At 46.1% G+C, this 15,689-nt stretch overlaps 1 protein-coding gene across 1 annotated transcript in view; it reads right to left on the bottom strand.

The window, feature by feature from the left end:
- Nucleotides 1-15,689, bottom strand: part of DNAAF9 (dynein axonemal assembly factor 9) — a 144,424-nt gene that overhangs the window by 39,740 nt on the left and 88,995 nt on the right. The window contains exons 22-28 of the mRNA XM_019645665.1: nt 14,206-14,352; nt 13,035-13,123; nt 12,516-12,617; nt 12,128-12,245; nt 10,083-10,171; nt 8,234-8,392; nt 2,193-2,318 (exon numbers count right to left, since the gene is read on the bottom strand). Coding sequence (XP_019501210.1) covers nt 2,193-2,318; nt 8,234-8,392; nt 10,083-10,171; nt 12,128-12,245; nt 12,516-12,617; nt 13,035-13,123; nt 14,206-14,352 — 830 coding nt within the window. The remainder of the gene's footprint in view (nt 1-2,192; nt 2,319-8,233; nt 8,393-10,082; nt 10,172-12,127; nt 12,246-12,515; nt 12,618-13,034; nt 13,124-14,205; nt 14,353-15,689) is intronic.

The following is a 15,689-nucleotide window of genomic DNA, read 5'->3' as shown; positions in this document are numbered from 1 at the left end:
ATCTTTATTTTCTTTCCAGGCCTTTAACAGTTCATTTTCCATCTGCTTTTGTTCACTAAACTCCTTTTTTTCCTCTGATCTTTTTTATTTAACAGTTTTATTGAGGTATAACTTGCATATCATAAAATTCATTCAAGTGTACAATTCAATGATTTTTAAAGTAAATTTAGAGTGTGACACCATCATCACAATTCAATTTTAGAACATTTCCTTCACCCCAAAAAGATTTCACCTGCCCATTTCCCCAGGCCTTTTATATCAATTCCTTGAGCTCTTCCCACCCCACTCTGTTAGCTAATCTTAATTTTTAAATATTTTTGACAGTGCAGAAGAGTACTTGTCTGGGCTAATTCTTCTGAAGTGTAACCTCCATTTGTTGTTTGCTTACTATTATATTTTCCTACTTTTTTTAATGGTGGTATCTATGGTAGTATCTAGTCCCAATAGACTTCCTTCTGCTTTAATTCATCTTTAAATAAAAACTTGAGGAAAAGAAGAGATGTGAATGGCATGTAGAAAGAGTGGCATGTAAGAGTTAATATGGCAGGCCAAAGTATTATCAAGGATGATGCTCAGCATTCACTACAGTAACCTAACCTAATACAGAAGGAAAACAGACCACCTTGGCTTTTCTATGGGAGAGCAGAACCCAGGTCACAGCTAAAGACAAGAGAGAATGATGAAGACATTTCTTGGGATCAGTCAAGGTGATTACGGACGTAACCTCTAATGTATTGGGTTGTCAGAAAAGTCATGACACATTTTTGCATGAAAAACAGAAAAATATGTCGTGACTTTTCCAACAACCTAATAATTTCTATGAGAAATCTAAAAATATCAACTTGAGCCAGCCGAGTGGCTCAGTTGGTTAAGAGCTCGCTCAAGAGTTTGAGCTCTGAGCAACAGTGGTTCGATTCCCGGCCCGAGCTGAGTTGCTGCTGAGCTGCCAACAGGTCTGGCAGGATGGCTCAGCTAAAAATGAACAAACAAAAACCAAAAAAACAACAAGAATAAAAATATCAACTTGGGATTCAAACAGGAAGGAAGCTTTTTCAGATGAAGGTTTAAGGATAGGTCAATCATTTACCAGGAGATAATAATAATGTGGACTAGCCAGAAAGACCACATGACTACAGACCTACGCTAAAGGGAGAGGAAGTTAAACAGTTTTCTGAAGAGACAATGTAATGCTTGAAACTCTCCCCACTGAGAAATAGCTACTTTCAGATACCACTGGGGCAGTGTGTAACTGTAAAACGCACTCAAAAAGCAATTTGTTAATATGAATAAAGAGCAATAAAACTGATCATACACTTAAATATTTCCTTGAGGAATCTATTCTAAGGAAATTATTTGAAATTTGAGAAATTTATATGGATAAAGATGTTCCCACAGCATTACTTATAATAGTGAAAAGTTTGAGACAACCTATGTGACTAACAGTGAAGAAATGGTTAAGACCATTAGGTATGTCCATCCACACACATAATGATTATGTAATTAATCAAAATGTAATTACCACTGTGATACAGGAACATATATATGTTAACTTACATAATATGTTTATATGTGAACCTAAGAAAAAGGATATAAAATTATAGTATACCGCAACTATAAAACGCATGCACATAAAAAGACTGGAAAGGAATTTACAAAAATTATAATAGTTACACTGAGTTACATGAGATTATGGATGAATTATACCCCCTTTTCTTTGTTGTTGTTATGTTAATTCCAAAGTAAAAAAAAAATTTTTTTTCTGTTAGTAGTGAGAATGAATGTCATGAAGTGAGATAAGACGGCAGTACGACAACTTGACCATATGAAAAAGTATCTGTAAGATACTCCAAAGAGGCTTGGAACACAGGCCCTTCCCCTGCAGTAAAGACTAAAAGAAAAGGCTGCCATGGACATTTCTTTCTGGAAGAAGGTGTTTCAAGTTCCACTGCCTCAGATAAACAACTTTTCAGTACACAAAGAGAAGTGATGAGAGCTGCCCAGTCCAAAGGGGTCTTCTGAGAACCTGGCATGAATCAAGTAACAACAGAGCATTTATTACATGTAAGGTAGGCTGACACATTCCAAAAGAAAAACAAACATAAAGACGTGTCTCCTAGTGGGTGGGAGAAAATCGCTTTCTGTACCTTAAACACACCATGTCCTATGGGCTGAATGTGGTCCTAAGGATGTACCTGTGCTCCATGTAGCAGCTCAGGGGCTCCACGCACACTGTGATGGCCCCAATGGTGAAGGAGGACTTGACATTTGAATCTGGATGGGTTTGCAGGGCCTGGACAACATCAATAACATCTGTGTAACTGGGGAAGAAAAGGGAAAGATTAGTTCACTGATTGGGCTGCAGAGAGGCAGGGGGTGGGCGGGGAGAGGGGACCACTGAGCGGCTGAGTGAGCAGGGGTAGGGAAGATCAAAGGAGGAGCCTGGGAGTCCTTGGGGGTCACACTATTTCATGATTTAGAACCCCTAGAGTCCATAGTGTTTCTGCATTCCCAAGTTCCATTAGTCCTCATAACTGCAAGAGTGAGTGGAAGAATACCCCCTCTCTCCCCGATCTGGGGGTAAAGGGAAGCATGTACAGGTGACTCTGGCGGTCTGAAGGTGGGACTCCATGTCTGTAGGCCTGTTTTCTAATGAAGTTAGGAGCTCCTGCACTGGTCTTTTTCTTTTTGTTTTTTTTAAAGATTTTTATTGGGGAATTGGGGGAGGGGAACAGACAAGTTGCTGTCCTTTTGTTCTTCAGTCTAGTTGTGGAGGATGTCGTTTCATTGGCCCATGTTGGTATTGTGATCAATGCATTCTTCACGGGTAAGGAAGGTCGGTCGCTGGCGGCTGGACGGCTGCTCATGGTGGCTCTTGGCAGCTCTTGGGGCTGCCAGCCATTCACGGTAGCTCATGGCAGCTCACGGCAGCCCACTGCAGCCCCACTGCAGCAGGGGATGCAGCCTACGCTGTAGCTGTCGACTCAGGGCAGCCCAGCTCCAGGTTGACTTATTGTTCACCATCTTAGCTGTAGAGGGCCGCGTCATTGGACCTCATGTGGGATCCAAACTGGGGTCCTGTTGCTCCGAGCTGGAGTCCCAAGCGAACTATTAACCAATGCACCACTTGGCAGGCCCTGGTCTACTCTTTTAAAAATAATTGTTTCCTTTACTTCCGCCTCACAGAACATGTGGGCAAGAGAGAAAGGGGGATCATCAGGTACCTACCTCTCCAGGTCAGTAGACATGTCAAATACTGCTTGCATTCATATTTCCTGCCTGGAACTCCCTCCAAACTCCAGATATTTCCACTTAGAACTTACTATGTTCATGATCCAACTCCCCACACCTGCATCTCCCAAGGCCTTGTCCTTTCAACAGAAGAGACTCCTTCAGCTGTTAGGCCAAAAGATTTGTTTGGAGTCATCACTAACTCCATTTTTTTCTCAATCTTCAAAATATAACTAGAATGAGATCACTGCTCACACTCTCATGCTACTATTGGGTCCAAACTGCTACATCTCTTGCCTAGGTCACCCCTCTGGTACCCTCACTGGCCTGTCTGCTTCTGTCATTGCCTCTTCCCAACCTGTTTTCAACACAGGAGCCAGAGGAATTGTGCTAATCCCATCGTGCTAAGCCACTGGGTGAGTGGCTTTCATCCCACTCAGTCAGTGAAAGCCAAAGCCATCACAATGAACCAATAGCCCCCTATGATCTGATCCCCACCCTAGGAGTTTCATCTCCTGCTATTCCTTCCTCTACCTGAATCCAGCCACTTTGGCCTCCTGGCTATTCCCTGAACATGCCAAGCATACTTCCACTGTGCACTCTCTGTCCCCTCTCCTGTGATGCTCTTTTCCTCATATGTCTGCAAGGGTTGCTCCCTCACTCCCTTATGAGGGAGGTGTCCTCTGACTTCATACGGCCTATGTGATACAGCAACCCCCCCTTTGGCACAACCTGTCCCTATCCCACTTCTCCAAAGCACTGAACATCAGCTACATACTCTGTATTTTCTCATCTATATATTTACAGTCTGTCTTTCCAATTAAAATGTAAAGTGGTTGTTGAGTGGTGTAATCTACGGTGCCCAAAGCAGGGTAGATAAATGAACGGGACATTCAACCCCAGGGAGACTCATGGCCACTCCAACAGGGGACCTGCCCTTTCACTCTGTGGAGAACATTTTCCCAATTGACCCAGCCTATCACCAAAAGGTCAGTTCCTATGGTGGGAAGGCAAAGCTGATAGGCAGCCTTGCTGATCATATGGGCCTGGGTCCTAGCCTGGGAACTTGGGAGGCCCGTGTTGGTGGCTGGGAGGATACGTACAGCCTGCCTGAGCCATTTCCCGAGTTGCTACACACACAGCTCATCTGTGAAATATGCACTTGGCTTTATCCTTGATTACAATTTTAGCACCCCTCCCCCAAGGTCTGTCTCTGTCCCACAAACCAGAAGTGCTTCAGTAAAGAACTGGGTGTCGGGCCGGCCGAGTGGCGCGATTGTTAAGAACTGGCTTGGGACGCCAGAGGGCCCTGGTTCGGATCCCACATATGAGGGCCAGTGACACTGCCCTCCACAGCTAAGATGCTGAACAACAGCTCAACCTGGAGCTGGGCTGACGTGAGTCGCCGGCGATGACGTAGGCTGCAGCCCCTGTGGCAGTGGGTTGCCATGGGCTACTGTATGTAGACAGCAGCCAGCGTGAGCAGCCAGCAGCTGCCGTGAGTGGCCATCCAGAAGCCGGTGACTGATCTGCCTCACCCAGGAAGAGCGCAATGATGGTGCCAACTTGGGCCAGTGAAGCAACGTCCTCCACAACTAGACTGAAGAACAAAACGACAGCAACTTTTCTGTTCCCCTTCCCCCAATTCCCCAATAAAAATCTTAAAAAAAAAAAAAAAAAAAGAACTGGGTGTCCGAGGTTCTAGAGGTCTCCTATGAAGGCCTGGCGGCCAGAGAGCCTTTAAAATGAGCCTACTGCTCGCTGGCTTCTCTTGAAGGCTTTTCCTCCTGCCTGGTGTCTGTGTGTATGACCACGTGGGATTCTTTCCACAGGTCCTCGGTTTCTGGGTGGACCTGGATGCCAGGAGAACCCCCGTGCTGCCCACACTGTCAGGCTCTTATGCACACACAGGCTGATGCTTGCACCATGCCCCAAATCTCTTCGTGGTTGTTTAATGGATTTAACTCTCATGGTTAAGAACCCCAGCCTTGATCTTCTGCATTAGCTTTCCCTGATTCTAAAAAAACATGTCTGGGGCTGGCCGAGTGGCTCAGCTGGTTAAGAGCACACTCAAGAGTGCGAGCTCTGAGAAATAGGGTCACCAGTTTGATTCCCGGCCCGAGCTGAGCTGCCAACAGGTGGCAGGATGGCTCAGCTAAAAAATAAATAAATAAATAAAATAAAAAAAAGTGTTTGGGAGCTTTTTATTTTGCATGTTTGGTATAAACCTGTAGAGACTCTCATTTCTTGGGGTTGCAAAGAACTGAAAGGTTTACAAGCCAATCCTACAGATTTTGGTCATTTTAATACAATAGGTTTACCCTTAGAGAGGGTGGCTGGGGAATTCCCAGGTTTTCAGAGCATTCCATTCATCTTCATTTATTTGAATGAAAGAAGGTTAGACTGAAAACAGGCAGCAGACTCCCTGATGAGGCCAGTGCATCTATGTGATGCATCTGGGCACTGCAGCCCAGAGCCACTGTCGCAAGACAGGAGGCCCTTGGTGTCACCCACTCTACTTATTAAGGGGGTCCTGCTGGACCCTCCCTCCCCAGCCCCTGCTCTATAGTAATTATCCTGGGTGTGGCCTCCAAACAGAAGGAGGTAGCTCTCATCACAGAAGCAGGACACTACAGCTGCCAGAGCTTGCACCCAGCTACTGTGGCTAAACTGCTCAAATGCAAGATGAAGGCAAAAAACTGGTTCTTCATGTTTGCCTCTTTCTTGTCAGTACTCTCTTTATTAAAAACAAAAACAAAACAAAAGCCCAGCAGGACTTGAACTTTCTTTACTCTGAAATAAGATATTCAATTCAAGTGTCCTTTGGACTCTGTTTTATGTTTGCAATTTAAGCCTACAATTTGGGCACACGTTTTACATTAATTCAATTTTTGTTTTGAGAGAGATTCTTTGTTTTAAATGTAGATAATTTAAAGAATAATTTTATAACATTCCAAAGTGTACACAACTATAGCTCCTTAAATGCCGTAACATTAGTTTTAAAAAATTCTGATTTCCCCAGTTTGACTTATTTGTGTATTATATGTATTAAGTTCTATATGATTTTGTCACCTGTGCAGATTCCTATATTCGCCACCATCAAGACACTGAACAGTTCTATCACTACAAAGATTCTTCGTATTGCCTTTTATAACCACACCCACCTCCCTCCTGTCCCCCACTCCCATCCCTAACTCCTGACAACCACTATTCGGTCCTATATTTAAACATTTTTATCATTTCAAAAATACGTTAATTTTTAAAACAATGACAAGTAGTTCCATTTGATGTTAAAGCTCAATACCACTGCCCTTCAATGACTTAACCCACTGCTGCAGTCAGTCAAATGGCTCCAGCCTACTCTAGGAGCAAAATAAAACTCTGCCTTAACCACAGGTTTCTCCCAAAGAATCCTATAAATGAAGATAAAAGTAACATTAAAATAATAAATTGTCAACTGAGAAGCTTCTGGGGTCTCCCTTCACCAGCAATCTCAATACTGGGCTCGAAGGTCCAGCCCCAAGCAGATGGGACATGTAAAAAGGAGGCTGTCACAGGTTCCCTGCTGAGTCTCACGAGAACGGGCCCAGCCTGTAGGACGGCGTCTTAGTGAGAGCCACAACACTTAGCTGATACCCTAGCTTGAGGCCTGCAGTAAATCTGAGGTCCCTAGCATCCTGGAGCTATGATTGGGCAAAGGCTGGGTCTGAGAGTACGAGAGTGGGCTGTCGCTGCAGTCCAGAGTGGCCAGGACAGCTGACACTTTTGCAGACTTGTACAGTCAGAGACAGGCAGTCAGAGATATTCTCTGAAGTAATGGAAGATGGCAATAACCTCAGCTTCACAATGTTAAGCTGCTAAATTTGACTCCAGGTCCACATCCCCAATGACTCTCAACTCTGACAGGGGTCAATCCACTCTTTTGACCATTAGGAGCGATGAGACAACCAGAATAAAACAAGTGGCTTCAGGTCCAGACTCTTGCTCTGTGGCTTCCACAACCTCAGCCCAAAAGCAGGAAAAAAGGGACTGAATGAAGGGAAGCCCAGGGCAGGGGTGAAAACAAGGCTTGAAGAAGAGGCCCAGTGGGGTGCCCGGTCCTGCCCATCTCCTGCTTCAGGATCACTGGCCCAGCTTTCCTCCAGTTTTTTTTTTTGTTTGTTTCCTCCAGGAGAACAAATAGGGCTTTGGATCTGGGCCTGTTCTTTACTGGAAACAATTAGCAAATTGCAAATACTAATTATTATGAGCACAAAAAACATAGCATAGCACAAAAGCACTTTGTGGGAACTGCCAAGTATTTATTACCAATCATAATGACACCAGTGAAGAGCATAGCCCGCGTTTTCCTGACCCAGCACATTCTCCTCTGGGCCGGGGGAGGGGGTGGGAGAAGTGGGGGTGATAGGGCTGCACAGGACTCCTCCTCCCTGGAAGGCCTTACAACAGGTCAAGGGAAGCTCCTTGCGGCCAGGGCCTCCCGAACAGTGGTACACACTGTCAGACCTGTCCTCCCAGGGAGCTTCTTGCTCAAATGGACTATTCTCACTGAGGGTCCCAGGAAACCCTCCTAAAACCAACCATCCCAGGGATGATGGGGCTTCAGATTGCAGAATGTAGGGCTGTCTCTGCAACTCCACAGGAGAGCGGGCTGAAACAGATAAAGCTCCCTTGCCTAAAAAGTGAAGGAAGAGGTTTAGGGACCACTATTGTAAGAATTATCAAAGAATATTGCCCAGAAAACTTCCTCCTTAATTCTCCATCTTTTGGGGGATATTATGATATTTAAGCCAAACTTAAAACTTGTGTGCAAGCTACACCAGCCACTCTAGGCCACCGGGTGGCAACAAGAGTCCTTGCTCTTAAAGCCTCTCTGTGCAGCGCAGATACTGCTGATGAACGTGTGGCATTTGTTCTGTGCCCCAGGTTGGCCACATATGAAATCACAGTAATGGCAAGGTCACCACCCTACCCCATTGTTCCCTAGAAGATTTCCAGTGCTCACCCTTGTAATACCACCAGCAGTCTGGCCTTCTTGCGGATGTAGGCTGACTGGCGGGCAGAGCAGTTGCGTTGGGCCTCCAGGGCACTGGAAAGGTACTTCTGGAAATGGGCAGCATGAAAACATTTGGAGCTATCCATGATTTGGCGGTACACCATCCACCTGGAAATGGCAAGTGTAATCTCAGCGTGGGGGCCACCTGATAGCCTGTCCCCATAAGCTCAGCTAGTGGATGCAAATGTGACCAGTACTCCCACATTCTGCCCAGTGAATCCGTACAGGGGAGGGCAATCTTGGCACCACAGAAACAGGCAGAGGGCACGGTCTGGGTGGGGAGTCCCATATTTTGAAACCACAACCCTTGGAGCTTTTGACTGGAAATGTCTTGAAACAGGGAAAAAGGTCAACAGACTCGACCAATAGACTTCAGAGTTTAGAAAGACTCATGACCAGGCAGTCACTTCCTGAAGGACCATCTGATACAATGGCTTTAGTCTGGTGCTCAGTAAAACTCTTGCTCAAAATAAGAAATGGGCAGGGTGAAGAATTCAGACTGCTTATAGAGCAAAAGCAATGGAAATGAGGGAGAAACTGGTTAACTACTGTATTTAGTGCTTATTAGGTTGTCGAAAAAGTGATGATGCATTTTTTTTTTTTAGCTGAGCCATCCTGCTACCTGTTGGCAGCTCAGCGGCTGCTCATCATGATGCATTTTTGCAATGAAAAATAGAGAAAATGCATCATGACTTTTCTGACAACCCAATATAAAGGAGGTCCAATATTTCCCTAGCATCTCTCCAAAACTCCCAAACCTCTAGACCAGCGGTTCTCAACCTGTGGGTCGCGACCCCTTTGGGGGTCGAACAACCCTTTCGCAGGGGTTGCCTAAGACCATCGGAAAACAAAAAGATACTTACATTACGACTCATAACAGTAGCAAAATTACAGTTCTAGAGTAGCAACGAAAATGATTTTATGGTTCGGGGTCACCACAACATGAGGAACTGTATTAAGGGGTCGCGGCATTAGGAAGGTTGAGAACCGCTGCTCTAGGCGATTGCAGTCTTCTCAAATTCCTCTATGGCCTCCTGGAAGATGCCTTACTTTGAGGATGACTGACTAGATATTAAATGCCCTGCTCAGTCAGGAGAGTTGTTTATTAACCTGCCAGGCAGGTAGAAGGGGTGGATGAATGAATGATTCCACCTAATCCCACATGTCCCAGCTGCACCTGAACTCACACGGTCCCCCTGTGGTCAGGGAAGGATCACATCATCACTCACCAGCTCCCAAGCTCTAACCACCCTGGTACTGAATTGCCCTGCTGACCAGGCACACTCCCAGGCCTTTGCCTGTGCTGGTCCTGCTGTTACAGTGCTCTTCCCAGAGAGCTAAGGGTTCACTTCCTCATTTCCTGAGGTCTTTGCTCAAATGTCACCTTCTCAGTGAGACCTTCCCTGAGCAACCAATTTAAAGCTGGGATCCCTGCTCTCCCCTGACCCCCACCCTATGACGATTCCCTGCACTCCCTATAGCCTTCTCTGCTTTATTTCTCCACAGCACTTTTCCTTAATATACTATTTTCCTTATCTGGTTAATTGTCTTCCCACACTAGCATGTAAGCTCCATGAGAGCACAGATTTCCTAGTGTATTTTGTTCATTTGTCCTCCACACTTAGAACAGTGCCTGGCACACACGAAGGGCTCAGTACAGATGTGTCAAATGAATGAATGGATGCTGACTACTGTGTTGATACCAACTATATCAGGACACGTCAAAGGTTTCCCAGTGCCTAGGCAGGCCCAGGCATAGAATCCCTTTCCCCAAAGCAAAGGCAGCAGCCATACTAACCTGCCATATTCCTTATGCAGAGTGACCAGAAAAGCACAGAGCTCGCTAGCATGACAGCCCGGGAGGCCAGTTACAATGCTGATAATGACCTACATGAAAGAAAAGCCATGTGGGTTTGTGATTCAACTGGGAGGCAGTGCTGTGTGAAAGGTTAAGAGAACGGACTTCTAGAGTCAGGTTCAAGCAACTCCTGTCTGCAGGCAGAGGGATGGCTGAAGAGAATCTAAAGGGCTGCCTCCATGCTCCTGGTTGAAGGACAAGCACAAGGAGTAGGAAGGACCAGCAAGCAGTAAGAGGGAGACACTGACTGGCTTGAGACGCCATCTGCAGCCAAGGCCAGCTCTTGTCTCCTCCGTGTTCCAGGAATCCGCCCTGAGGGAGGGACACTGTCCCCTCACGAGCTGCGGCAATCACACCTTTCCAAGCATTTCCACCCACCATGAGGCGGGCTATCCGTTTGAACTCACTAGCTATGGGACCTTGAACTAACAAAAGAACCTACCTTGTGGGGTAGGTGTGATGATTAACTGAGCTAATATATGTAAAGTGCTTAGAACATGGCCTGGTACATAGCAGACACATTTTAAATTTTGTATTGCTATTATAATTTTCATGGAGCAGGTTGTGACTAGATCAGTTAAAATACAATGGAAAATACTGGGCAGGAAGTAGGTCTGGGACAAAAATGCCATGGGCTCAGGTGACGTGGCAATCTCAGAGAAGGAGACAAGTGGCACTGGAGGTGTTTCTGTCTGGTTGCCATACCCTCCAAGCCACATAGACTGAGCTAAGGAAACAAACTGGGGTAGGAAGCATTTCTGAGTCTTCATGGGGAGAAGAGGAGTCAGGCTGACTGTCCTAACCTTGGTACACAACCACATGGAAACAGGGCCCTCTGCAGGCAGATATTGCAAAGCATCTTAAAGAAATCCACTGACAAAGAAGGGATCCAGCAGGGAAGAAAGGAACCATGCAATTGCTGAAGAATATAGATATAAATGACAGCATGGCAAGGGCCTCTTTAAGTGTGTGTTTTATCACAACACACAAGACTCACTGGGACAGGCCTGGTCACAGATAACTTAGACTAAAGCTCAGCCTGCTGGCCTCCATCATTTGAGTTGGTCACATCCACAGAGAGATGGCTGTGGATCCCTCTCCTTTTGTGGGAACCACAAACTCTCCTACCTCTCCTCTGACCAGCCTCCTACTCCGTATCCCTTTCTGTCCCTGTGGGCAGTACTCCACGTATCTGACTTGTTTATCCTCCTCCCATCCAAATTTCCCCGTCTTGGTGCCTATGCCTCAGTGCCCAGGCCTCTGTTTACAGCACACATGTTTACAGCCAGATACCTTCTTAGTTTAAGGCCAGTCCTACAGCACCTTTTAAAGAAAATGGAACAGCCAGGCATTTTCATTTTTAAACTCCTGCCTAAGGGGAAAATGAGGCTTCTGATTGCTTAGTGCTTCTATTTTCTTTTGCAGCTGCCTTCTAGGTTTGCACAGAAATAAATGCCCCCTTGAGTACATAAAGACATGGTTCCAAAGAAATGGTGGGAGGGGTTAAGAGGAAGGGAGTGTGAGGCAGGAGCAGATTAAAATCCACTCTTGGGAAGACAATGTTTATAAAGTATCACCTTACCCTGGTGATGACAGCAAGGCCCAACTAACAAGGGCCATCCCTTTGTTAAGCTCAACACGTCACCACTGCCAGCTAAGTCCTTGTCACAACCAGGAAGAGCTGATGGCATGACAGCACTGAGCAAGAGTCTGAAAAGCCTGGAGAAGCAAGGGAAGGCCCGACAAGGTGCCAGGGTTGCATCACTGCCATGGGGCTTGGCTGGGGTTAATTTGGACACCTGTCCACAGTCTTTGTGGAGAGCAGGTTTCATGTGTATCATTACATCAGTGTCCAAGGAGGTGGAGAGTCTTATAAAAGGGACTTGGCCTGAGCTCTTTTTTGTTGACTGACAGAGGAGACCCAAGGGCAGGCTATCAGAATTCTCTTCCCATGAACTCCCAGCACAGTTGGTGAGCTGCTGTACCTTGTCATTTTCTACTTGTTGAGGAGGGTTGATGTCAGCTTGCTGCAGCAGGACAGGGAGATGGGTCCTCATCACAGGCTCCCGACTAACGCTGCTGACAGCAAAATGCTGGAGAAACCTAGAAAAACAAAGACAGTGCTATTATGTTACCATCACCAGCCTTGCCTGAATGTGCCCTTTACCATAAGAAACTCCTTATATAATTGCTGAATTAGAGAGCGTCTCTCTCCAGAATAACATTGTATATGGTGGTGTGTCACAATAACCTTTTACAATGATCCTTAAGAAGCTACAAAGAGAAAGGAGCTTAGAAAGGACCAACACTGAGGTTTCTCATATTTCAAAAGCCAGAACATTAAACATCTATAAACAGAAAACCAGAGCTCACCAGTCCAGATCTGGGAGTTTGGCTGCGAGTAGCTTTAGAGGACTCCGTTTCTCCCCGGCAGAATGGCTCAGGACATTGAGGAGCTTCTGTGCGCTGGAGTGTCTGGAATATCAAAAGCTCACAGATTAGAATTCCATCTCCTTCTAGCACACATACTTTACATAACTTGTTCTGATGCTTTCAAGCCAGCATCCCATCGCAGAGTGAACACTTCCAAAACAAGCCTCTCACGGACTTAAACAAAATGTGGCGTCAGTGCATGGCACCTAATGTGCCCACACAGGAAGGCTGGCCTGAAACCCTTCGTAACACTGTGTTTCTGATTCTTGGTGGATTTCATCTTCCTTGACTTCTGTTTCCTAAGGGCACTTGCTACCTGCAAGCTGGCAGCACTGAAATGACTGTGTCGGCCCTTTTGGAAGCCAAAACCCCTGTGTTACATAACGCAGTCATCCTGCAGAGAGAGCAGACACGCACAGCTTAGGGGAGCAAGTGTAAACACTGAAGGCAGCCACTTACAATCTCTTTTGTTCCACAGATAATCCATCTTCCTGGATCACTTTGAAAGACAGCCCTGAGTTAGCCTGCTGTTGCCAGAGGGAGAAGACCTAAACAAAACAGAATTTGAGCAAAGAACACTTTAAAACCAACAACAGGATATGGAACCCACATGGGGATTTGATGGTTGTTGAAAATCTAGACGGTGGGTACAGAGACAAACCATCATAACAAACAAGTTTGTTTCAAAAACAGAGGCCTGCAGCAATTTTGTTCTGTATTTTTCAAAACTAAAATTTCTTTCTGGGTTCCTCTCCCAGGGATTCTGCTCCTTTAGAGGGCAGGAAGCACGGAGGAAAGTGTCAGGTAACACTGTTCCGGCAGAAGGGCCATGTTCTGCCCCGGTGAAAGGGCCAGGCAGAAGGAGGGGTTTGAGCAACTCCTGTCTGCAGGCAGAGGGATGGCTGAAGAGAATCTAAAGGGCTGCCTCCATGCTCCTGGTTGAAGGACAAGCACAAGGAGTAGGAAGGACCAGCAAGCAGTAAGAGGGAGACACTGACTGGCTTGAGACGCCATCTGCAGCCAAGGCCAGCTCTTGTCTCCTCCATGTTCCAGGAATCTGTCCTGAGGAAAGGACACTGTCCCCTCACAAGCTGCGGCAATCACACCTTTCCAAGCATTTCCACTCATCATGAGGCTGGCCATCTGTTTGGCTTTGGCTGCTGCTTGGTCTCTAAGTGGGTTGTATAATTCTCAGTCAGCTCCCTCACTCATGCAATCTGTGCTGAGTGCCGATAATATACAGCCTGCCAGGTGGGACCATTCAGAAAGGCAGGGCCTGTGAACACCGGGAGGGAGAGCCTGGGGTGGGGTAGAGAGCTCTGATCCAGTAGGTAGGGCCCAACTATTCAACAAAGTAGCTGGAAGAAAAATGAGTCTAATTAGGATTTAAAGGGACAAAGAAGATTTTTCTTAGAAGATGAAAAAAAAGCCTTTTGTTCAGTTCCTTTAGGTTCTCACCTTTGAATGGCAACACCACCATTCCAGGACCCAAAGGGATTAGATGCAGCCATCTCTTATAACTCTCCCTTTCATTACCTCACTATTAATGCTGAGAAGCTGCCTTAGTATCTAAACTGCTAAAAAAATAAAAATAAAATAAGTAGTTTCGCTGACTAATGATTGATGTTACCTCTGAGTAAAATGCTTGGTGTATCTTTGATTTGGGAAAAAGGGCAATCATCAGAAAGTTGCTCGATCCATGGATATGAACTGGGAGATGAGGAAGTAATGAGCTTCTGAAGTCTATCAGAAGGGCAGCAACAATACTGGTGGAATCCTAAAGAGAAAAAGAGAGAGCGTCAATGAGAAAAGCCATTTGTATGATACCAGCCCTCACAACTACTGTCACACACATAATAATTTCAGTGCCATTATTTTCACATCATGTAGTTTATTGGGGTTGAATTATAGATGTGCTTCCCAATATATGAGATATAGGAAGTAAGAGGGTCTTTTTTTAAAATAATTTTTATTGGGGAATTGGGGGAAGGGGAACAGTCAAGTTGCTGTCCTTCTGTTCTTCAGTCTAGTTGTGGAGGACGTTGCTTCACTGGCCCAAGTTGGCACCATCATTGCACTCTTCCCAGGAGGCAGATCAGTTGCCGGCTTCTGGATGGCCGCTCACGGTGGCATGAGGGCTGCTCATGCTGGCTGCTGGCTACACACGGTAGCCCATGGCAACCCACTGCAGCAGGGGCTGCAGCCTACACCATCACCACAGCAGCCCAGCTCCAGGTTGAGCTGTTGTTCAGCATCTTAGCTGTAGAGGGCAGTGTCACTGGCCCTCGTATGTGGGATCCGAACCGGGGCCCTCTGGCGTCCCAAGCCAGTTCTTAACCAACATGCCACTCGGCCGGCCCTCTTTTTTTTTTTTTTTTTTTAAAGATTTTATTGGGGAATTGGGGAAGGGTAACAGTGTTGGGGAATTGGGGGAGGGGAACAGCCAAGTTGTTGTCCTTTAGTCTTAGCTGTGGAGGGCACAGCTAGCTCAGCTCCAAGTCTAGTCGCCATCTGGCCGCCCGTTGGCAGCTCATGGCTGTTCAGCTCAAGGTGACATGTTCAATCTTAGTTGTGGGTGGGCGTAGCCCACCATCCCATATGGGAGTCGAACCAGCAACCATTGTTGTTAGGAGCATGTGCTCTCATCAGCTGAGCCATCCTGCCACCTGTTGGCAGCTCAGCGGCAGCTCACTGGCCCACGTGGGAATTGAACCGGCAACCCTGTTGCTCAGAGCTCGCGCTCTTAACCAACTGAGCCACTCGGCCAGCCCGGGTCTTTTCTTCTAAACTAAAAATATCTCAGAATTCTTTCTAGTGTATTAATCCCTTATCAGATATATGATTTGTAAATATCTTCTCCCATTCTGTGGATTGTTTTCATTTTCTTGCTAGTGTTCCTTGATGAACAGTTTTAATTTTTTTTTTTTTAATTTTTTATTGGGGAATTGGGAGGATAGAAACAGTGCTGGGGAATTGGGGTAAGGGGAACAGACAAGTTGCTGTCTTTTTGTTCTTCAGTCTAGTTGTTGAGGATGTTGCTTCACTGGCCCAAGCTGGCACCATCATTGCGCTCTTCCCGGGTGAGGCAGATCAGTCGCCGATGGCTGCTCACTG

The sequence above is a fragment of the Hipposideros armiger genome, unplaced genomic scaffold (assembly GCF_001890085.2).
Source record: "Hipposideros armiger isolate ML-2016 unplaced genomic scaffold, ASM189008v1 scaffold_94, whole genome shotgun sequence".
Taxonomy (NCBI): Eukaryota; Metazoa; Chordata; class Mammalia; order Chiroptera; family Hipposideridae; genus Hipposideros; species Hipposideros armiger.
The sequence above is the reverse complement of the archived record's forward strand: the minus strand, read 5'-3'. Positions and strand labels throughout refer to the sequence as shown.